Source organism: Papaver somniferum, chromosome 1 (genome assembly GCF_003573695.1).
Source record: "Papaver somniferum cultivar HN1 chromosome 1, ASM357369v1, whole genome shotgun sequence".
In the NCBI taxonomy this organism is placed as follows: Eukaryota; Viridiplantae; Streptophyta; class Magnoliopsida; order Ranunculales; family Papaveraceae; genus Papaver; species Papaver somniferum.
In genome coordinates this window covers 38,478,041-38,503,576 of record NC_039358.1, presented here as the reverse complement: position 1 = coordinate 38,503,576, position 25,536 = coordinate 38,478,041, and the positions used below count along the sequence as shown (strand labels likewise).

The following is a 25,536-nucleotide window of genomic DNA, read 5'->3' as shown; positions in this document are numbered from 1 at the left end:
GGTCTAGCTTGATTGTGATATGAAGAGGAAGCACCAGAACCTGGATCAGTGGCAGAGAAGATTAAAAGGCGCATACCATCAAAGGGTCTAGGCTGTTGTTCCATAGGTTGTCGTAGACTATCCCGCCTCTGAGATCCATGTTGTAGGAATAGTTGTGCTTCTTGCTCAGGATTACTTTGAGGAGGTAAAATGGGCTCTACATAACCAAAACCCCTAACAGTTTCTTCCATCTCCTGCCGGGTATGAGTCATATTTGCACAGTCAATCTCTTCATGATTGGGAACTTTACATTCAGGACAAAGATAATATGGCTGTTTCTCATAAAAAAAACCAATCCACCTGGTTACACCAGCAACATTAGCAGTAGTTATACCAGTAATAAGGGGAGTGTTAACATTTGTGAGAACAAGAGCTCTATACTTAGAGGATGTAGGAGGGTTCACACCATCTGGTTCTATAACTCTAACTTCCCCAACAATATTACCAAACATTCGAAGAATATCAGCATAGGTGAATTCAGGTAAAAGATATTTATATTCTAACCAGAAAGGAGAAACCGTAAAATCCAGTAAATGATAATCCATAGTGGGATTCCAATCCTTTAAAACAATCAAATGACCATCAAAGTTCCAAGCTCCATCAAATAAAATTGCATCTTTATCTTCTGAAATTTGAAACTTGATAACAAAAATATTTGGTTCTAAACCACGCACCTGGACAAACCATTGATTGTGTCTTCGAAGCTGAGGCCAAATAAATTTAGCTGCACGTTCAGCATCCTGCCAAGACATAACCCCCGGAGCATAAAGCTTACCAGCAAGACTAAACTTCCAATCCCTAATTCCAGCTAAGATAGCAGTATTAGAATGCATAATCACTCTTCTCCTAATCGGCTCTTCACTGATAGAAACACTTTCCATTTGGTGAGCAATATTTTTCAAGGAAGGACGAGCCATGAAGATAAAGAGAAAGATGAAGATAACAAACAGAAGAGGGTATGAAGAAAGCAGAAGGTTGTGAGATTGGTTTTATAATCAAAACATGAAGGAGGTGGCAAGAGGTAAAAGGGATAAGTATGGTGTAAAGGTTTAAGAAATTGGAAGAACAGATAAAAAGCTACAGAAATCAAAGCTTCTAAAAAAATTGAGATAACATCAGAAGCAGAAATCGAAAAAGGTAGAAGCTCGTTAAATCCAAAACTATGATTCCCAAACAGATAGCGATGGAAAGACAAGATAAAGATGAAGAATCTACACACCAGTGTTAGATAAGGCCAATTTTTGAAGACGCCAACTTTGATACTGCCAACCATTGAGAAACCCAGACAATTGATGGGACAATACTGCAACACCATGCGTGGCAACAGATACAGGAGAAGCTTAATCTGCCATTAAAGGAGAAAAACAGCTCAATTAGCACCAGAGATCGACACGAAGAAAGGGGTAACAATAAAAACAAAAGCTAGGGTAAGAAAAACTTCGAGAATTTTACATTAAATTCTAAATCCAAAACAAGAAATCAAACAGAAGGATTCAGACAAGAAATTAAAGCTGATGATTGAACAAAATAAATACGGATCAGATCAAATTAAATGAACTCAGATTTGGGTTGACTAATTTTAACTTCATCAGATAAGGGAGAGAGAGATGGGGGAACTATCTGGTCCTCACATCAAGTTCTAGAATTATCTAGGCTAGCTCGTATAAGAAAGTAGCTAGACCAGTCGGTCAATATCTAGAGAATTCTGTCTCTAATAATTTCTTTCTTAGTCAGTAAAGTAGGGAAAAAGGTCATGTGTATCTAGACTATTCTAGAGTAAACTAGAATGGTGTTGGTCGGTCACTCACTGCCTATAAATAGGCAAGTCCGGGTCATTTGCCATCATAGAAATCAAAAACTCAAGTGAGTAAACAAGAATTAGTATAGAGTGAGAGCTAGAATTAGAGTAATAACCAAAGTGTCTGTTTGTAAACAACTAGTGTAAGCCAAAGTTGCTAAACAAGCCTCTTGTAACATTTTCATTTTCATATTAATCAGCCTCACTTTCCAATTAACCAACCTCTCTTCCCAAATCATTTTCATAAACCCATCACATTTCCGCATTGCGCCAACAAATTTGGTATCAGAGCCAACTTAACCCAGTAATCCTAAAACTCTACCAATGGTAATCAACCAAAGTATTCAAGGTTTCAATTATTCCCAAAATCTAATTCCAATTTTTGATGGTGAGAATTACGATTATTGGACTCTACAAATGAAGACATTATTCATTTCACAAGACCTGTGGGATTTTTTAGAAGAAGGTTATAAAGTACCAGAGTCAACAGAAACTCTGTCGTCATAGTCGGACGCAGAGAAAAAGGAGTATAAGGAAAATAAGAAGAAAGATGCTAAAGCACTAATGTTTCTACAACAGGGCGTAAGCAACGCTATTTTTCCTCGAATTTCGATGGCGAAAACTTCAAAGGAGGCATGGAATATTCTCAAAGTAGCAATCCAAGGATCAGAAAAGGTAATCTCCATTAAACTATAAAATTTATGGCGAGATTTTGATAATTTACTTATGAAAGAAAAAGAAACTATCCAGGACTTCTTTTCAAGAGTTACTGGCATAGTAAATCAAATCAGTAGTTATGGAGATACCATTGAAAACAAAAGAGTGGTAGAAAAGATATTATCCACTCAAATTTGATCATATCGTCGCTGCCATTGAAGAGTCAAAAAATTTGATCATATCGTCGCTGCCATTGAAGAGTCAAAAAATTTATCCACTCTCTCCGTACATGAATTGATGGGTTCACTCGAGGCGCACGAGAAAAGAATAAATAGGTTCGCGGAGTAACCATTGGAGCAGGCATTTCAATCAAAAATAAATTTCAGTGAGAAGAAAAATACAGAAGCCATAAAAGAAATCTCCAGAGGGGGATCATCATCCAACTCGCAGTACAAGGGAGGATCCACGTCAAATCAAGGTCCCAAAAATTTCTACCGCTGACGTGGAAAAGGAAAAGGAGGTTATAAAAACAAAAACAACCAAAGGTATGGAAGAAATTACTCCTCAAATCTCCATTGTAATGTCTGCAAAAAGTTTGGCCATGCAACCGAAAATTGCAAATATAAGTGCACCAAGTGTGATAAATTAAATCACATGGAAAAAGATTGTTAGCTTAATGAAGCCAATTATTCCGAGAAAAATGATTCCCAAAATCAAGTATTTTATTCCTGCCTCACCTCGCAACAAGAAGCGCATGGTATACGGTATGTCGACAACGGATGTAGCATCCATATGACAGGAAACAAAGAGTATTTTGTAAAATTGGAGGAACAAGAGATTCCACCGATCAAGCTCGGAGATGGAAATTTCCAGAATGTTGAAGGAAGAGGAGTCATATCCGCACGTACAAGGTTAGGTAAAACTCGATACATATCTGATGTTCTTTATGTTCCTGGCCTAGCTCAAAATTTATTAAGTGTTGGGAAACTTATAAGAAAAGGGTACTCACTACATTTCAAAAACGGAGAATGCACAATTTACGATAAAATTAATAAGCAATTGGTGGCAAAAGTAAAAATGTCAGCGAATTTTGTATTTCCACTATCTATGCCATCAATTGGAAATTGTGCAATGAGTACCAATCATATAGATGAATGCAAGCTATGGCATTTGAGATACGGGCATTTCAACTACAGATCCTTGAAGGTTCTAAAATCTAAGAACATGGTAATTGGTCTTCCAAATATCAGCGGTGGAGATAAAATATGTGAAGGTTGTATTCTTCGGAAGTTTCATAGACTTCCATTTACAAACAAATCATGGAGAGCAAGAAATCCCCTCGAATTGGTGCACGCCGATATTTGCGGTCCGAAAAGAACAACCTCACTCAACAAAAAAAGATATTTTCTTTTATTCATTGATGATTATACAAGGATGATGTGAGTGTACATTATCGAGCAAAAGTCTGAGGCATTCACTAAATTCCTAGAGTTCAAGGCATTGGCAGAGAAGCAAAGTGGTCATCAACTAAAGGTTTTCCGTACAGATCGTGGTGGAGAATTTACTTCTGATGAATTTATCAACTATTGCAACGAAAACGGTATTAAGAAGGAGCTTACCGTTCTATACACTCCACAACAAAACGGCGTCGCGGAAAGGAAAAATCGTACGATCGTGGAAATGGCTCGGAGTATGCTAAAAGCAAAGAAGCTACCCAATAGCTACTGGGCAGAAGCAGTCAACACGGTGGTTTACATCCTTAACCGTTCTCCAACAAAGGCAGTTCTCAACAAGACTCCATATGAAGCCTGGCATAAGAAAAGCCCGAGGTAACTTCTTTCAGAATTTTTGGTTGCGTAGCATACTCACATATTCCATCCCAACATAGACAAAAGTTCGATGGAAAAGGAGAAAAGCTTATATTCATCGGATACATCGAAGAGTCTAAAGCCTATAGACTTCTAAAACCACAAACAAAGGAACTGGTAATCTAAAGAGATGTTATCTTCGATGAATTCAAATCCTGGGATTGGAATGATGAACCAGACAACTACGAGTTGCCACTACTCATCGAAGACGAGCCATATCATCCACATCAAGAAGAAAGTACTCCACCAGCAAGCCCGAGGTCTCCTAGTCAAACACAACAAAGTCCAAGTTCATCAGAAGCAAGTGCCCCACCTAGAAAGGTGTGTTCCCTAAGATATATTTATAATGTATCTAATTGTGCATTTATAGCACTAGAACCTAAAAAATATGAGGATGCGGCAAAAGAAGAAAAATGGAGAAACGCCATGGACGAAGAAATGCGAGTAATCGAAAAAATAAGACATGGAAGCTTGTTAATCAACCAATTGACAAAGAAATAATTGGTCTGAAATGGGTCTACAAGACAAAATATAATGAAGATGGGTCAATTCAAAAGCGCAAAGCAAGGCTAGTTGCAAAAGGATATTCCCAGCAACCAGGAATTGTCTACAACTCCCCAGTCGCTCGCATGGAAACAATCCAGATGGTGTTAGCCTTGGCAGCTCAACTCAAAATGAAAGTCTATCAATTGGACTTAAAGTTGGCGTTCTTAAACGGAGAACTTGAAGAAGAGGTGTACGTTGAACAACCTCAAGGATATATCCGAAAAGGAAAATAAAAAATGGTATATGGTCTACGCAAATTACTGTACCGTCTTAAGCAAGCACCGCGTGGATGAAACAGCAAAATCGACAAGTATTTCCGAGATAATGGATTTGAGAAAAGTCCAAGTGAGCCATCAATCTACATCAGAAAACAAGGTACAGACTTTCTAATTGTCTGTCTCTACGTTGATGATTTAATTTATGCCAGTACAAAACAAGAGATGGCAGAAAAATTTAAGAAGGAGATGATGAAAGAATAGGAGATGATAGACTTATGACTTATGCGATATTTTCTTGGGTTTCAAGTAAAACAATCTCCAGGAGAAATATTCATTTCTCAAGAAAAATATGCGGAAGACTTACTGAAAAGGTTCAACATGATGGATTGCAAACCAATTGCAACTCCAATGGGCACTAATGAGAAGTTGGTACAAAATGATGGAGCGACAAAAGTAGATCCAACCTTATTCAGAAGTCTAGTCGGCTCATTGATATACTTAACAAATACAAGGCCAGACATCGTCAATGCAACCAACATTGTTTCTCGGTTTATGAGCGATCCAAGCAAGTTACACTATGCCGCCGCCAAGAGAATTCTCCGATATATCAAGGCAACAAAGAATTTTGGCATCAAGTATACAAGAGAAAAAGATAATGATTTAATTGGCTTCACAAATAACAATTGGGCAGGTTCTATTGAAGACCGAAAGAGCACATCAGGCTATGTTTTCTGTATGGGAACAAAAGTTATCTCTTGGAGTTCTAAAAAACAAAGTACGGAGGCACTATCGTCAACCGAAGCAGAGTACATAGCATCAACAAGTGCAACATGTGAAGCAATATGGTTAAGAAGAATAATGACCGACCTACAACAAAGGAAAAAGCAGCCGACGACTATCTACTGTGACAATATATCTACAATTGCTATGACAAAAAATCCAGTCGTCCACGGACGGACGAAGCATATAGAGCTACGACACCACTTCATCAGAGAACTGGTAGAAAACAAGGAAATTGAGCTCCAATTTTGTCCAACACAAGAACAAAATGCCGACATTTTCACAAAAGCAGTCACCGTGAATAGATTCAATCATTTCAGAGAAAAGATTAACATAAAAAATTAAAAGGGGGTGTTAAAAATACTTGGTAATTTGTGATTGGTAAATCTAAAATAATCTTAGATTACCCAACTAGAAGATGATGATAAACTCCAATGGGCTTGTCTCCATGTATAGGCCCAGTCTAGAGAAATCAAGTGAGGCTTTTGATCAGTTAAGTAAGCTTCTAAACTAAGAAGTTTTAGAATTATCTAGGCTAGCTCGTATAAGAAAGTAGCTAGACCAGTCGGTCAATATCTAGAGAATTGTGTCTCTAGTAATTTCTTTCTTAGTCAGTAAAGTACGGAAAAAGGTCATGTGTATTTAGACTATTTTCGAGTAAACTAGAATGGTGTTGGTCGGTCACTCACTGCCCGGGTCATTTGCAATCATAAAAATCAAAAACTCAAGTGAGTAAATAAGAGGTAGTACAGAGTGACAGCTAGAGTTAGAGTAAGAGCCAAAGTGCTTTCTGTAAACAAATAGTGTAAGCCAAAATTGCTACACAAGCCTCTTGTAACATTTCCATTTTCATATTAATCAAAGCCTCACTTTCCAATTAACCAACCTCTCTTCCCAAATCATTTTAAATTTTACGTTACTTTACTGATATATATTCTTTTAATCACTTGCCAGTGGGTTGATGGAGGTTTACTAACTCCTAAATAAATGAATCTTGGAGGCATTTTCAAGAATCTTCCAAGGCTTTTGTAGTTCTTCAATGACCCATCTTTTGCTTCCTTTATGCCCCTCACATCCTCCTGACTTGTACTTGGTGAAGGAAATGTGAGTTGTCTTACCAAAACATATCCTCAATTTATATAGTTCTAATATAAACTGCTTGTTGTTGTGCAAGGAAAATTTTACTAAGTTGCTGACCGTGTCTATGCATTATGCTAGAGCCTATATAAAGACTGTGATTGGGGTACTTGGAAAGCTCCAAATTCGATGAAGAAATTCCCAGTAGCGTTGTCTTTTGGTTTTGGAGGAGAACTTGTTTCATGTAAACATAGTCAGTTAGCTACCAATCCACCTACAAGAAGTTCCGAGGTATGGTATGTCTTATTCGTTGCTTGTTCTGCTTCTTTGAGAATACATTGTTTATTTTTTTCCTTCTCCAGGATTACATACATAACTTAGTTACTGATTTCAGTTTGTTGAGCCAATACACTGAATGTGAAGCTGCCATTCAAGATGGGAAAATGATTTTATCATTTCTCTTCTTTGGTATTATTTGGAAAGGCTTGAATTGTCAAACTACACAAAAGTTATAAATATTTTTCTTACTGGGATAACTGAATTTTCTTATGTGTCTATACCCCACAAATGGAGAGTATAAGTTTGTCTCCCTTTCTTGCACGTACCTAGAGTTTCCACATCTTCATTATATCTCTCAAAAAACATTTCTTCCTGTTTTGGTTATATACCTTTGCTGCTGTAACATCTGCTAGCTTTGATGTTTGTTAAGAGTGTTTCTAAACTAACTTGGAGTCTTCTTACACAGAATACGGGATTACTCGACCTTCTCTTACGTATTGCTTTTTGAGGAACTGACGGGAGTTGTTGCAAGTGCTTTTGTTGATTTTACTAAGTCCCCCAGCAATGCTGAATGTAACTTCAGCGCTAATGAAATAATGGATCCAAGTAATATTTTGGAGATGTTTCACTTGGTCATATGATTAGGTGGCCAAAAACTTCTGTAATCTTATAGGAGAGACCTAACTAAAATGTAGATTAAGTGGCAGTTTCAGTAGACGGAGAGTTTCAGTTCAGATTTTTCAGTATGATTTTGAGTTGTAACAGGATGGGTTCATCCTTTTTCAGGTTGTAAAGTAAAACTGAATTTATCTTTTAAATGCAATGTATTTCCGATTTGATATTCTGCCAAAATGTAACTATTGGAAGTCCACTAGCACACCCAAATGATGAACGCAACAATTCTAAGACATTATCAAGTAAGCAACAACGAAATATTGCTTATATATTAGATCGAGATGATGATGATATTACAAGTATTGAGACTCACAAGAACCCTAACTTATTTTCTCTCTACATGACCTCTCCAAATAGAAATTATCCAACCCCTTTTACAATGATCTATGGTCTCAATTTATAAGCAAACTTAGTTGGTGGAGTACAACTCATTTTACTTCGCCAAAGATCACACAATACACGTGATTATGCTTAATACTTCTCCCAAACCATTTTCAATAAAGTTATTCCATTCTTTTCGCCGATAACTTCGGTATCTTGTCGGTACAACTGTCCTTTCTCTTGCACAATAATTCTTCTTCCTAAGAAGCCATGGTTTACTTCGCCTTTTAGTATCTTCTTAGTTAACTATCTTCTCGCCAAGTCGTCCTTATCTCGCATATCGGTTATGTATACTTCGCATATCCAATATTCGTAAAAGTAATCTGATTTGATTTGACCTGTCACCGACACTCTTTCTCGCGGTTAATGTGGAATCTTTTGTTTAAGATTTCTTCGTCTATTTCGTGCAACCTAGTTCGACCACATGGCGAGTAGGTTTTCTGTACCTACACCCTCAAATATTGATGTGATATGATTTCCACAATCAGAGTTATTTTTTTTTATTCTTTTTTATATTTGACGAAAAGGTTTATATATTAATCAAATAAAAACGAATTACAAAGGATCACTTGTGCACCACACTTAAGAAACAACTGCGTCCCTGTTGAAAAGGATGCAACACAAGAGCACTAAATGAAAAGTGTCCTCAGTAGAAGACCATAGTACAATCAGTGACTTAACCTCTAAAATTATTTCTTCACTTTTCTTCATTTTCCCTCCAAAGGTTCTTGCATTTCTCTCCTTCCACAGCAGCCATATGATGGCATATGTAATGAGTTTCCATATTTGTTTGTTTCTAGGCGAAAGTCTAAATCCTTTAATGAAATGGAACCAAACCTCATTTGCATACTCGCAATGGAAGAAAATCATAGTTATTCTAAACTTGTATATACACCAGTAATTTGTTAAGAGTTGATTTCAGTGATACCTTATCTGATCTTGCCATGTCTGGTTTCTGCTTGGACGTCGGCTTAAGTTCTTGATCTACTGTGACCTACATCATCTACGTTTATATCTATTTGGCGTATGTTAAGGGTTGCCAATTCTTTGTCATGAAAACACTTATGCCGGGATGAGTACTATGACTTGCATCATATAAGGCCAATGAAGAAAGAATAAGTGCATTTTAATTCTTTTAGTTCTCTTTTTAAATCGTCAGTCTCAAATTCCTGGGGATGTGATTACCCCGAACATGTGTTATCAGTTTATAACATATAACTGAATGCAGATTAAGGACTTTGCCGTGAAAAGATGTCGACAGAAAATAAGAATAAAAGGCAAGGAAATGACTGAATGAAATGCTGGGTATTTAAAACAACATTCTGAATTAAGCATGCGATGGGTATTTTATGTTAGATTTGACCGGACACTTTGAGGTTCGGATATATTTGAATGGACGCCAAAGCACCGTATTTCCTTAAACTGGATTTTACCCTTATCCAAAGCACTTTATTGACATTACTTTAGTTAGACAATGTAATTTAAGGAAATTCAGTTAGCTGGCTAGAGTAACTATTTGTACAAAGTTACTCCGTCTCGGGACCAAATCACTGAGGAAGTTAAAGTTTAAGCTTATTGTTGGAGCAAACATACTGGGTTAGTTAGATAATGACATATTTTCAATCCCATGACTAGTCTAGCTAGATCTAAGATCATTGAAAGTTTAAAACCACATACGCATAACTTAATTTCTTGTGAGATTAATTGTGTTCTCGTGAACACAAGTTTTCACGGGATTAAGCGCTGCATCCTGAACGCAAGTTTTGATGGGAAAAAACCCAGTACTCTACCTAACAGACAAAGAAGACAACCACCATTTTTGGTGACATTATAAAGAGGGACCACATGCAGGGACTAATATTATTACGTACGTGTATAAGAGACGAATATGTGTTGCTGGAGTTAGTAGCTAGGACGATTATAAGAGATGTACGTGTGTTGCTGGAGTTGATTCACAATTCATTTTCAGAATCTTCTTCTTCTTCTTCCCTGTCCTATTAATTCCTGACGCAAATTTATCACCTTCTATCCTATCTCTGGATACACGTTGTTCACATTCTGCCTTTGTGGTGTGGGATATATATATATATTTAGACGATCTATCCCTGTTTAGTATCGGTTATTATGTATCGGTCATCAACCCACTATTTCATGGTGGTTGTACCCACTGAAACAGAACATAAGCATACGTAACAAGTGTTTTAGACGTTTTACGGCAATACACGTATATTATATTTGATGATTCCGCGAACATTAAGTCGGGAGACTTATTTATGGATGGATTCGCAGAAGCTATTATATGATCTCAACTTTTTAGCCTAGAACAAGGATTTCCTTTTTTATTGGCGAGATTTAACAGGCAAATATGCAATAAAGCGTATCAATAATTGGTTTTTATTTTTGCCAACACCAAAATGTCTGCACCCAGCCCGTGGTAATCGATTAATTGATCAAACCTGGCAATTTGTGGCCTTCCTCCTAGATTAGATGCTCCTCCTAAACATGTAATCTATCTGTGGGATGAAAAACGCACTGGTGCATCGATCCAGAAAGCCAAAATCTTATCTGCTTTCAGATTTCCCTTATCAGAATAGTGTGGTTCTCAAAAAAATAAAAAATAAAATGAAATCCACAGATTTGCATATGCTAAAAAATAGGACTTGGCTGGATAGCTTTTAGGGTTTAGATTTACTACTATAAATAGTGCCTCCCAACTCCTCCTTCAATCCCATCAACAATCCTAGTACATATTCAAAACTACTCAAGTTGAGAAATATATCTAATTCAAGAAGAGAATGGAACGAAAATCCCCTGCTCTCAATGTTGTAATTATCGGTGTACTCCTAATAGGGTTGTTCACTGCGCAGACTCCAGTTGATGCTACAAGTTGTTGCGAAAGCACCAAAGCAAGAAATTCATATAGTGTCTGCCGTCTCCGTCTCGGAGCTTCCAAAAATTGTGCGAAATTAACTGGTTGTATAATTATTGACGGTACCTCGTGTCCCAGCGATTACCCTATAGGTATTTTTCTAACCTGCATGCGTTATGTAAAATCAACAAACTCGTTATTTGTGTTTTTTGTTACCGATTGACTAATCGAAGTTTCTTTGCACACTAATTGAAGTTGGGATTGTTAAAACCCTATTTTTTTTAAAAAAAAAGAAAGAAGAAAACAGATGATGATTAAGATGAGTTTTTTTTTGCCCACGTAAATCAGGTGATTTGTATTTAGATAAAGTGAAGGTTACATTTAGGAACTTCCTTACTAAAATTGAAAGAACATCGGCTTCACCAAGAACCACTACCGATTATGGGTGCAGCTATGTGACATTTCAAACTGTCATCATAAGGTAACCACCTATGGTGACACGTGCTCTGGTGATTGATCCAGTGTTACATCAGATGATAATGGATCTCTATTCGATTATCCTCACTCATTTCTTATCTCTCTGTCAGACTATACCTGTCAGATATGTGGATTGTACAAGGAAGAAATGTCATATATATATATACACACACGTAACTGACATATAATTAATCTTCTTTGGGTCTGTTTTTGTAGTTTTAAAATGATGATCAGTCTTTAGAGGGTATAGATGACGATCTCATTTCATCCTATTTGTAAAAATATAATTAATCTGGTTTTAAAATGTTGATCAGTCTTTGGGTCTGTTTTTTGTAGTTTTATGATCAGTCGTAACCGACATATAATTAATCTTTTTTTTTATTTATTTTTTTTTTAATTTTTTTTTGATTATGGCTAATTACAATTTGATTCTGCAATATCACAGGGATGACTCCGGCCAAAGAGGGTACAACCAAGGTCATACCACATACCGGATCCGAGATATGTACAACAGAGGATTTATCACGATTTCGTTATTCAAGAAATGGCTGCGAGTGGTGTAGAAACTGGTGTGCAAATAAATGTCACGACATGCTTGGTTCAGTTAGCAATCAAACGTCCCTTCGGGGACCTCCGATAAAAGTGGAACGATACAGAGTTAGCAATCAAACATGTGCACCGTTTATAAACCCGCATGGTTTGCATACTTTAAAATGTGAATGTTGCTGCGAACCACCTCTATATCCATATCACCCACCTCCACCTCTATCACCATCTTCCCCACCGCCACCTCTATCACTATCCCCACACCCTCCAGCCCAATTTCTTCCATGTAAACCTGGTGACGTATTCAAGTTCGTTTTACGTAATTCAACAAATGGTTGTGAGTCTTGCAGAAAGCGGTGCGCAGATAGACGTGCCATCATGATTGGTTCAGTTAGCAATCAAACATGTGCACCGTTTACAAACACCTATAGTTCTCCTCCTTTTATATGTCAATGTTGCCGCAAACCACCTTCTCCCACATCTCCATCTCATCCACCTCCCCCTTCATTCCAACGTCCTCCACTTCTGCCTCCATCCCCAACCCCACCTCCTCCCCTTGCGTCTCCATCTACTCTTCCACCATCACCTCCCCCTCCTCCATCAACATCCTCACTTCCCCCTCCTTCACCCCCGTCACCCAATCCTCCATCTCCATCCCAACTCCTACCTCCCCCTCCTTCATCTCCTCCACCCCCATCACCTCCCCCTCTATCTCCTTTGAAACTCCCACCTCCCCCTCCATCATCTCCCCCACCCTCATCACCTCCCCCTCCATCTCCTTTGAAACTCCCACCTCCCCCTCCTCCATCTGCCCCACCCTCGTCACCTCCCCCTCCATATCCTTTGAAACTCCCACCTCCCCATCCTTCATCTCTCCCACCCTCATCACCTCCCCCTCCATATCCTTTGAAACTCCCACCTCCCCATCCTTCATCTCTCCCACCCTCATCACCTCCCCCTTCATTTCCATCCGAACTCACACCTCCCCCACCCTCATCACCTCCCCCTTCATTTCCATCCGAACTCACACCTCCTCCACCCCCATCACCTCCCCCTCCATCTCCTTTGAAACTCCCACCTCCCCCACCGCAGTATCTATACCCTCCTCCTCAATTTTCCCCCCTTACTCCACCCCCATCACCTCCCCCACTGTTTCCCCAACACCTTCCACCACCGTTTGTTCCGTTTCCATATTCTCCACCTCTATATCCATTTCACCCACCTCCACCTCAACCTCTATCACCATCCCCACACCCTCTATCCCCAGTTCTTCAATGTAAACCTGGTGACGTATACAATGGTGTTTTAAGTAATTCAACAGATGGTTGTGCATATTGCAGAAAATGGTGTGAACATAAATGTCCTATCATGCTTGGTTCAGTTAGCAAACAAACGTGTGGACCGTTTATAAACCCCTACGACCCTCCTACTTTTGTATGTGAATGCTGTTGCAAACCACTTTCACTCACATCTCCATCTCATCCACCTCCCCCTTCATCCCCAACCCCACCTCCTCCCCTTCCATCTCCGTCTCCTCTGCCACCATCACCTCCCCCCCCTCCATCAACATTCTCACTTCCCCCTCCCTCACCCCCATCACCTAATCCTCCGTTTAAGTCTCCACTCCCACCTTCCCCTCCTTCATCTCCCCCATCCTCATCACCCCCACCTCCATTTCCACCCCAACTCTCATCTCCCTCCACCCCCATCACCTCCCTCTCCATTTCCTTCCAAACTCCCACCTCCTCCACCGCCGTCCATATACCATCCCGCTATATTTGTCCCCCTTCCTCCACCCCCACCGTCGTCCCCCAACCTTATACTTCCGTTTGTTTCGTATCCATATCCTCCACCTCTATCACTATCTACACAACCACCTTCCTCTTATTTATCTCCACCCCTTTCATTCATATCTCCTCCACCTCCATATCATCCCCCTTCCTCACCTCCTCCATCTCTTTCTGGAGGTGGCGGCGGTGGAGGTGGTGGTGGTGGTGGAGCCGTTGCTGCTGTAGCGGGTGTCTTGGGCGCCACTATAAACGCTGCAGCTGGTGTCGCCGCCACTAAGGGTACAACCATCGCCGGTGCAATCGGTGGAGCCGTTGCGGCTGGGCGCGCCGCCGTAGATGCAGTCGGTGGAGTTGTTAAAGATGGGCGTGCAGCAGTCGGTGGAGCTGGACGCGCCGCCGCCACAGGTAAAAAAGCAGCTCGTGATAATCACTCCCCTCGGTCCTCATTAAGACCCCCTTCATCTTCATCCCCTAAAAAAGCCCCTCAGTCCTCACTAAGACCCCCTTCACCTCCGTCCCCTAAAAAAGCAGCTACTGATAGTCATTCCCCTCGGTCCTCATTAAGACCCCCTTCATCTCCATCCCCCCCATCCCCATCTCTGCGCCCTCCTTCTCCTCATCCTCATCCTCCTCCCCGTCGTTCTCCGCCGTCTTCACCTCCATCCCCCCCATCCCCATCTCTCCGCCGTCCTTCTCCTCCTCCTCCTCCTCCTCCTCTTCCCCGTCGTCGTTCCCCGCCGCCTCCATCTATCCGCCCTCCTTCTCCTCCTCATCCTCCTCCACCTCCCCGTCGCCGTCCCCCGCCGCCTCCTTCCCCTCCTACTCCGCCTCCGTCCCTAACGCCCTCGCTGGCTCCGCCTCCTTCCCCTCCGCCCCCATCTCCATCCCTAGTGCCTCCTTCTGAATCTACCTCCTCACCCCCTTCCCCTTCCCTTTCCTCATCGTTATCTCAACATTCATCTCCTCCATCTCAATCTCCTTCTCCGTCTCCTTCATCACCATCTCAATCCCCCTCTCCATATCCATCCCCTCCATCTAAATCTCCTCCATCTTCATCCCTATATTATGCTCCTCCATCTCCATCTTCTTCGTTCCAAACCCCAAACTCATCACTTCGATCTTCATCTGCATCTTTATCTCCATCTTTTATGGATAGTGCAAGTATTTATTTTATTTCTTATATTTTATATATTCTAGCTAATTAGAATATATTTATTTTATTAAGATATGTTATCAAGAATTATAATATCTTAATTATATTTTCTGTCCACTGTGTACATAAAAATTGTTATTGTAATTATATCATGCCAATACAATCAGTATGGATATCAATAATATTTTTTTTGTTGGGTATCATGGATGTAGGTTGAGTTGACCGAAGGACCTTAAGTAAATTTCTTGTCTCATTTTATTTCTCTTAAATCCATGACCCCTCAATATTCATAATGTATTTGTAATGAAGCAGAGAATTATGTGAATTGATTTGTGGTTGTATGTTTATTTTTTGAACCGTAGTGCAAGGGACTGGAAAAACCTTTTTATAATTTCATTTATATCTAGATGTATCAAAGCTAACGACACCAAATTCGAAATGCCGGCCATGCGCTAAAGGCGCACGAGCGTTTGAGCCAAGAAAGAAGGCATGGGTGATACCCTAGTAAAGTCTATAATCCTCTTAAGGTGCCGACTGTCAAATTAAAGAATTACTTAAAGTGAAATGATCATCGGCTTAACCAAGAAACCACTACCGATTATGGGTGCATACCCGAAGTCCCCATTCTTTTCTAACTTTCCACCACCACCAATAAACTTCATCTCCAGATCGGCAATTGTTGGCAACATCGGCATCCAGCAGTGAACCCCGGAAGCATAACTAGTTTTGAATCAAAGAAAATTGATGGGAGCCACTGCCAACAAAATCTCTTTACAAATTTCTTCCACAAAACAATCATGAAGATAAGTCTTACTTCTTAATCTCTCAATCAGGCAGTAACTATTTATTTTGCAACTATTGGGTTCTTATATTACCATGGATATTAGTTCTGATTCGTAATCATTGCTTGTAATCATCAAGTCATTTTACTGATTCAACACCTTTTTATTTTTTAAGTGGACAACATTCAGTCTTGATCGAGCAGAGAAATATAGATGTTGTTGGTAAAAATTCCACAAAGAGGAGTTTTTAATGTTCAACCACCAGAGCTCCTCCGAACTACAAAGAAATATAGATGTCGTGCTCCTGCTGCAACAAAGCGTCCCCGGGTGATAAAATATCGAGAACATCACAGAACCCCTTCATCTACATGGCTCCTCCGAATTACTGATAATGCAGTATCTTCACATTTCCATCCGGAGTCTCCATTTCTCCTATTTCCATTTTTCACAGCCAACTGTCGGGGTTGATAAAAGTATCATCAACGTCGAATCCAGAGACGCAGCCATCTCGATTCTCGACAGTACCATCAAGCCGGTAGCAGGATCGCTGTCACCTTATTCTCGCCATTACGAGCAATGAGGGGCGGTAAAGAGTGCCATCCAACACCTTCAGTCCAAGATGCAACATCGAATCTACTACCTCCCGTCATGAAACTGTTCATCCGCGTTCATCACTCGTGGCATCAACAACCCAAATTTTTCATCTGACTAATAATATTCAGCTCAATTTCCGATAGCGACTACTGTCAAAATTATAACTGTCGCCAAAATCCACACCCACCATCGGATCATCACCTTACCATCATCCGAAGGTACTCTTACCTTACACCACTCGACACAGCTAATTTAGATCGAAGAAGAGGGAGGATGGGAACTAATGCCTGCGGATGATGACTTCACCAAATACAAAGTCGCGGCAGGTTCAGTAGTAAAAGGCCGGAACAGTAAGGAGTTAATAATGCTTACACCGAAGTAACCAAGAACCAAATAGAGCCCCCGGAAGTATCATAAAACTGCCTTCAGCCAGATGAAACCATTACCAGCAAAATCATCCTGCGAATTTCGAAAACAGACAATTGTATATATAAGTTTCTTTTCTTTCATTTTCTTTCAATAATTCTTCTTAACTTTTTTTTTGTTTGAAATCATCCTACTGGTTATAACACCTTATGTTCCGTGGTAGGCTAGCGTTCAATCCGGATTCGATTGAGAAAAGATGGGATAGCGAGAAGCTGATATCTACACAGCAATTTTTTCTCCCTAGAATGTCTGGCACCTTGGTTCCAAGATGCAATGTCGGGCCTGCTACCTCACACCGTTGAAGACACTACTACCCCGAACATCACTATCTGAAGTTTCATCACCCTAATGACTAATGGTTGCACAGAAATGTTTGCAAGAAATTCACAGAGAAGACCCGTCAATGTGAAACCACCAGAGCTACCCCGGATCACTGAGGAATGTAGACGTGAATATAGATGTCGTGCTGCTGATGCAAAGGGGTCATCTTTTCGTAACTAGAACCAACAGAACCTTACATTTTACCATCAACAAACAATACCAATTTTCCTTCTTTACCCACGACTGGGTCTTCATCACAACAGTGTGACTCGTTTTCACCCTTTTTTATATTTCAATGAAATTGTCAGTCACCTCAAACAACCAACAAGAGCCATGGAAACACCACAAACAGCCATCGAGTTAATCAAGTAAATAAAACCAGTCCCGTGCACTTTATAGTTCCCCCTTTAATACTCAAGCATCTCCATTCATTTTTCACCCAGGGTCCCCATTACTCATGATTCCGATATTCCTGTATCCAACACTCAACCACCAAAATCCGCACCCACCATCTATTGACATCCAAAGATGCTACTACTTTTGACCTACAACTGCCGAAATCAACAAAAAACATCATCAATACCAAAGCCGAAGATGCAACCAACAAAATTAATTTGAAAGAAGCAAAGAGCCGAACAGGTTGGAAGTAACTTGCCGTATCACCTTTACACACAAAAAAAAAAGATCCCATTTTATTAAGGAAAGTGTAATACTTTCCAAGACCGTAGTGGTCAGTCTATGGAAAGTATTGTGCATGTAAGTCATTAATGTGAGACTGATAAGGTAAGTGATATTTTAGGAAAGTGTGGTCATATACTAGGAAAGGATTGTCCATGTAAGTCATGATTTTGAGACTTATAAGGAAAGTCTCAAATACGTGTCTTAGGAAAGTTTTGAGTCTCAAGTTATCGGTCATGTATAAATATCTATAGAACTACTATGAATAAAATTAAGAAAGGAATTTACCAAAGTTTTAACATGGCATCACGAGCCGGTTGAAAACTGAAAAAAAAAAAAAAAAATCGTTGAGAATGGGTGGAGATGGAGAATCAAGCAAAGACAAGAATATAGATTATGATACGCAAAAGAAGAATCCAGTATATCACCTAGGATTTGCGAATGGAAGAGGTGGTAGAGGACAAGGAACGGGCAATCAGGTTCGAGCACATAATCTAAATATATCAGAGACAAAGCAGTCAAATGGTCCATATTCCTCAGACGGCTCAGATTTGATGGGAGTAACCGCAACACAACTCAGACAGGTGCTTGAGTTTTTGAATGCAAAGAAAAATACGTCCCAACTTCAAGGTAAGCAAACTAAACCGAATTGGATTATTGACACGGGAGCTACAAATCATGTCACGTGTAGAAGAGATGACATGATTGATGTGAAAGATATTGTGGAGTGTACTGTTGGACTCCCAGATGGAAAATATGCACAATCTGAGAAAATAGGGACTATTATTCTGCAGGGCGGTTTGAGACTTAATAATGTGCTTTATGTGCCTCAAATAACTTGTAACCTAATTTCAGTCACACAACTTATTGATGAATTAATGTGTACGGTACAATGTACTAACAGTTTATGTCTTATACAGGACCGGTTGACGAGGAAGGTGATTGGAATGGGTGAACGACAAGGTGGACTGTATATTTTCTGTGGTGTGCCTCGAGTTGAAGTTATGGCAGTCAGTGGAGAATCATACGAGCTGTGGCATCGACGAATGGGACATCCATCAGAAAAAGTATTGCAAAGGTTGCCGGGTGTGAGTAGATTGAAGAAGCATAATGAAGTTTGTGATATTTGCCCAAGAGCGAAACAACATAGGAGTAGCTTTACTAGTAGTCTAAGTAAATCCAGTTGTATTTTTGAGTTGATTCATATAGATTTATGGGGTCCTTATAGGCTACATCGTCTTGTGGAGCACAATATTTTTTAACAATAGTAGATGATTTTTCAAGAGGTGTGTGGATTCATTTACTTCCAAATAAAACGGCAGTTGAACGAACGTTTCTTGATTTCATTGCTCTTGTGAAACGACAATTTGATAAAGATATCAAAGTTGTTAGAAGTGATAATGGTACCGAGTTTAATTCATTACGTGGATATTTTAAGACTAATGGGATAGTTTTTGAAACATCGTGTGTAGGCACTCCGCAACAAAATGGAAGAGTGGAGAGAAAGCATCAACATATATTGAATGTGGCAAGGGCTTTGAGATTTCAAGCCAACTTGCCAATACGGTTTTGGGGAGAATGCGCATTGACAGCTGCGTATTTGATTAATCGTACTCCTACACCTATTCTGGAAAATAAAACGCCGTATGAAATATTGTTTGGAAAGCAACCTCCGTATAATCAGTTGAAAGTGTTTGGATGCCTGTGTTATGTGCATGATCAAAGTAATAAAGGTGATAAATTTGCAAGTAGAGGAAGGAGGTGTGTTTTTCTTGGATATCCGTTTGGTAAAAAGGCATGGCAAGTATATGACTTGGATGAAAGAAAATTTCTTGTGTCAAGAGACGTCCAGTTTTGTGAGAATAGTTTCCCATATAAGAATGAAACATCTGTGTTGCAGCAGCCAACAGTTTCGACTCGCAACGAGAGTGTTCAGCCTGGTCATGATTTTGAGACCGAGGTGACTGGTGTATCAGCTGAGACTGATCAGCTGAATCCAGCGTTTGACTGGAGTGATGATGAAGACGTAACAGCGACAACAGGAGAAAGTGTGGCAGTACCAGGCGTAACTGCGACAGCAGGAGCTGTAGGCATACCGGGCGTAACTGTGACACAAGGAGAAGGTGTAGCAGTTCAAGATGTGACTGCAACGGAAGAAGAACGTGTAGCAGTTCAAGAGAGATCTGACATTATGAGTCCGGGCAATGATGTTGCAGTAGAAGGTGATATGGGTAAAGGAAAGCGTACGAAAATTCCATCGAGTAGGCTTAAGGGATTTGTGACGCACACCACTCGAGAAAACAGTCCATCTCATCTTCATTCATCACAATCATCCTCCTCAGGTACACCGTATCCTTTGACATATTATGTTAGTTGTGATAAATTTTCTAGACCGTATAAGAAATTTCTTGCAGCTATAACTGCGAGTTCTGCACCTCGCAACTTTAAAGAAGCAATGAAACATCCAGGATGGAGGAAAGCCATGGAGGAAGAAATACGAGCACTAGAAGAACAAGATACCTGGGTTTTGCAAGAATTACCGGAGGGCAAGAGAGCACTAGGAAGTAAATGGATATATACAGAAAAGTATGATGAAAATGGGAATTTGGTTCGTTTAAAAGCAAGATTGGTGATCTTTGGAAATCATCAGGTGGAAGGCTTAGATTACAAAGAGACCTTTGCACCTGTAGCAAAAATGACAACAGTGCGCACTTTTCTAGCTGTTGCAGCTGTTAAAAATTGGGAAGTGCATCAGATGGATGTGCACAATGCATTTCTACATGGAGATTTGGAGGAAGAGGTGTATATGAAAATACCACCTGGATTTGCGAGAGGTAATCCTAATATGGTATGTAGAATGAAGAAATCATTGTATGGTTTGAAACAGGCTCCACGTTGTTGGTTCGCAAAACTATCAACAGCTTTGAAGAATTATGGTTTTCGGCAATCTTATTCAGACTATTCTCTCTTCACTATGATCAAAGGAAAGATGCAGCTTAATGTTTTGGTGTATGTGGATGATTTGATTGTTGCAGGAGATAATATAGTGGAGCTAAATAAATTTAAAACATATTTGGGACAGTGTTTCAAGATGAAAGATTTGGGAAAATTAAAATATTTTCTGGGCTTGGAGATAGCTCGCAGTAAGCAAGGCATTTATGTTTGTCAACGGAAATATGCATTGGACATTATTATGGAGACGGGGTTATTGGGAGCAAAACCAGCAGAGTTTCCAATGGAAACTAATCATCGTCTAGCTTTGGCAACAGGGCCGTTGCTGATTGATGCAGAAAGGTATCGACGACTGATTGGAAGATTGATTTATCTGGCTGTGACTAGACCAGATCTAGCTTATTCTGTGCATATTTTGTCACATTTTATGCAGCATCCAAGACAAGAACATTGGAAAGCTGCACTTCGGGTAGTTAGATATTTGAAAAAGAATCATGGGCAAGGAATTTTGTTGCGCTCTGATAGTAGTCTAAGTTTAAAAGGCTGGTGTGATTCAGATTGGGCAAGCTGTCCTTTGACTAGACGATCGTTGACAGGATGGTTTGTGCTTCTTGAGATTCACCAGTGTCTTGGAAGACCAAAAAGCAGTACACAGTTTCTCGGAGTTCAGCTGAAGCAGAATACAGATCTATGGCTGCAGCTACTTGTGAATTGAAGTGGTTGAAGCAATTATTAGGTGATTTGGGAGTTTGTCATACACAGGGAATGAGTCTTCTTTGTGATAGTCAGTCGGCATTGTATATTGCTCAGAATCCCGTTTTTCACGAAAGAACTAAACATATAGAAGTGGATTGTCATCTCATTAGGGATGCGATAGTACAGAAAATTATTTCTCCCTCTTATACGCCTACGGGGTTGCAGTTGGCGGATATCTTCACCAAATCATTAGGACGAGTTCAGTTTCAAGGTCTTTTGTCCAAGATGGGCATTTGTGACCTGCATGCTCCGTCTTGAGGGGGGGTATTAAGGAAAGTGTAATACTTTCCAAGACCGTAGTGGTCAGTCTATGGAAAGTATTGTGCATGTAAGTCATTAATGTGAGACTGATAAGGTAAGTGATATTTTAGGAAAGTGTGGTCATATACTAGGAAAGGATTGTCCATGTAAGTCATGATTTTGAGATTTATAAGGAAAGTCTCAAATCCGTGTCTTAGGAAAGTTTTGAGTCTCAAGTTATCGGTCATGTATAAATATCTATAGAACTAATATGAATAAAATTAAGAAAGGAATTTACCAAAGTTTTAACACATTTCGACTGCTACCAATCAATGGAGATGTTAACAAAAGATCCGGAGATAAAAAGAAAGAGAAAAGAGGGGTGAAAACCATAGTTGCTATTACAAAATGGAACGCACCAGTGAACAAAAATTGGAAGAATCCATGTTAGCGATGCGGGAAGCTACACCGGAGAAATTCACGATCACAGAATACCATCAACATTGCCACCACCCCGAGACCAATCCGTGAAGGACAAACCCGATGACAACAGCTTACTTAATCAACTGAAAATGCACGTAAGTTTACATTTTATGAGTGAAGGAATGCTAAAACTTCACTTAATTGCGACACCAGGCCTAATTTTGATAGTAACACCAGAGCGCCCCATACTAGAGCCACTACTGACTCAATCCATTACTCACTTTTGCCAAGCCAGAGACTCCACTAATGCCCACCATCAAAAGATTTGATACTGCCATCGACACGCTCATTGGTTACGCATTTGAGGATTTAAATCCGATAACATACACCAAGACCAAGCTCACATATGCTTATTGGTTACACTTTTGAGGATTTAAATCCGATAACATACACTTTTGAGGATTTAAATCCGATAACAAAATAACTCTGCATGGACTTGTCGCGTTGTACACTTTTTCCTTCGTCAAGATTTTGTCCTACTGGATCTTTCTTGACAAGATTTTAATGAGACAACATAAGCGAATGCAATTGTGCCACAAGTCTTCTCAAAGGCTTGGCTCCGGCCGACATACATCCAAATCCGAAGTCACAATCAACGGGGGGCTCCAAGTTAAAAGGAGAAACTTGATCTAAAGTCATGACCAACAGGGGGTTTCAAGAAAACGAGAAGACATGTCGAATCGATAACCCAAAGACACGTTCTGAATACAAGATACGACCGATTTCCAAGTCTACAAGCCTTGACAAAACAGTCAGGGGGTAATGTAAATACATGAATTTGATAACATTGGTGTGCGCGTATGAAGGAAATGATGTTGTATAGTAAAGCTCACATTGTAAGGAGGTTGTCCACCTGAGGTATTAAGCCAACTTTTCCTATAAAAGGAGTTTGCCTAGGAGGAGACAAGTAGAGCTAATAGAATATCTTAGAAGAGAGAGAAGAGAGTTCTCCAGATAATTGTATTATGTATTTGGATTAGTCTCCTCATTACCCTAAGATAATTTAAGGGTGTTTACACTCGTATTTTATTTTCTGGTCAAGGAACGGGCGATGAGATACATTTTTAGATTGTTTCTGTTTTTTTATTTTGATATAATGTATAATCATATCACATACTGGATCAGAGATCATGTCAGCATCTGGGTCTGAGATATGTAAACCTCGTGACATATTTGTATTTCAGAAAATGGATCATATGACCATGGGTCCCTAAAGGTTGGTAGCATTGGACTTCTAAACTATGTGTCTCGGTGAAAAAGACATAAGATAACTTAGTCATATATACACTTTCCTTTAAACTTTATTCTTAGCATATCCTTTTCTCTCTCATATTTATTATCTCTCCAATTTAAAATTAATAGCGAGAAAGCTCTTAACTTTCAGAATATAAGTCGGATTTTAATAAAATTTATATTTTCGGAAAGGGCTCGAAAATCTCTACGAAACAAGATCCATTGTTGATATGAAATTCGAAAGAATTTTTTATTTTATTTTAAACCAGGTCGAGGATACAATATGCACCCGGGTGCATCTGGCCACAATTTATTTCCTGTAAAAATATGAATTATGCACCCAGGTGCATTTTTCCAAACTTGATTTCCTATAAAAATATGCATTATGCACACAGGTGCAACTTGACCAAAATTTATTTCCCATAAGAATATGCATTATGCATCCATGTACAACCTGACCAAAATATATTTCATACAAAAATATGTATTATGCACTCGGGTTCATCTTGTGTACTTCCCAAACAAGTATTAGAAAAAAAAAGAAGTGGAACAACAAACAAACAAAAAAAACACACACACACACATTATGCACACAGGTGCAACATGGACAAAATATGTTTTTCTGTCAGAATATACGTTATGCACTCAGGTGCATCAGGTTTCAGTGCAAGAAACGATAACTCAGACCTTTTGCCGAACATGCCATATGCATCACACAAACATGTACAATCTGACCAAAATTTATTTCCCATAAGAATATGCATTATGCACCCATGTACAGACGCTTGGGGGCGTGTTACGTCATCCATGGTCGACGCAGAAGGAAAAACAAATTTCTTAACTTGGGGGCGGTTAAGAGGGGGCAATATTTGTACCGTGTGTAAAATATACGGAACGCCCGCAAAAGAAGATTCTAGAAGTTTCTAGAAGACTTGTTTCCTGAATTGCTTGCACATCAAATTTGTACTAGTATTAGGGTTACATAAACTCTATAAATACATGTATCTGAAACCCTAAAGAGATATAGAATCCTAGGTTAGCTAACCCGAAGAAATACAATTGTCTCATGATCAGCAATAAAATCACTCCATATGGGATTCCTCCGTGGATGTAGGGAACACTTGCCGAATCATGTTAAATTTTTGTCTCCTTTATCATCTTTAATTTATGTTTTCTAGCCCTAATTCGCATAATCATCATCAAATCATCGTGTTTAGTGTTTAAAATTAATTTTGGGTACAAACAGGGTGACTTAGTTTTACTTTAAATATCTTTTCAAAAATAAAACAATGGTCCAAAAAAGACATTGATGCCAAAAAAATTGTTCCAAATTTTCCTACACAAACTCTTTTTGGGACAAAAATAGGAACGAGCTATAACCCGAATTAGCCCCATGTTAGGCCCGTTGGAGCCTCCAGTTCACAGTTCTATGTTCCAATTTAACATAGTTGTTTATGTCTAGGTGATCTCTGAACCTTAAAACTCTGTTTTCTTTGGATCATGTGAAAGTCTCCTATCACTACTCATTGGATTACACAATATCCAACAAAATATTCATTAAATTCCATTCTCAGAATTCTCATTATTGTCGTTTTTGCTTTATTTTTGAAAGATCCATCAATGTCGGATATGGGTGATAACCAATAAAAGGGGTGTCCTAAAGTTAGACTTAGTTACGATTTCGTTCGGTTTTTTTTTTAAGAAGGGGTGTCCTAAATTTAGTAAATACTAACCTGTCATTTTGCCTTGTTTAAATTATGATTAACATAATAACCTCCCTTCTAAAACTACTAATTTAATAACCATCTGGGATTAGCCCAGTTAGCCAGGAGCCTGATTCTCAAATAGGAGGTCAGGAGTTCGAGTCTCCGCTCAAACATTGGAGTACTCGTTAAAAAATAAACTGGTGCGGTGTTTA

The 25,536-nt window shown here is 39.4% G+C and overlaps 1 protein-coding gene across 1 annotated transcript; it reads left to right on the top strand.

Moving 5' to 3' along the window:
- The first annotated feature begins 11,061 nt into the window (after nt 1-11,061).
- LOC113288718 (basic proline-rich protein-like) lies at nt 11,062-25,265 on the top strand. The gene is made up of 5 exons (XM_026537872.1): nt 11,062-11,339; nt 12,110-13,739; nt 13,828-15,157; nt 19,855-20,185; nt 25,231-25,265. The coding sequence occupies exons 1-5, from the start codon at nt 11,114-11,116 to the stop codon at nt 25,263-25,265; spliced, it is 3,552 nt and encodes a 1,183-aa protein (XP_026393657.1). The 5' UTR covers nt 11,062-11,113.
- Nucleotides 25,266-25,536: the final 271 nt, after the last annotated feature.

What these genes read in the sequence shown, in the direction of transcription:
- LOC113288718 (XM_026537872.1), top strand. Translation starts at nt 11,114, where the DNA reads ATGGAACGAAAATCCCCTGCTCTCAATGTTGTAATTATCGGTGTACTC. An exon ending in CTCCATCTTTTATGGATAGT is followed by an intron (nt 15,158 to 19,854) that starts GCAAGTATTTAT and finishes TCTGTGTTGCAG; the next exon opens with CAGCCAACAGTTTCGACTCG. An exon ending in TGCAGTAGAAGGTGATATGG is followed by an intron (nt 20,186 to 25,230) that starts GTAAAGGAAAGC and finishes TATTTTTGAAAG; the next exon opens with ATCCATCAATGTCGGATATG.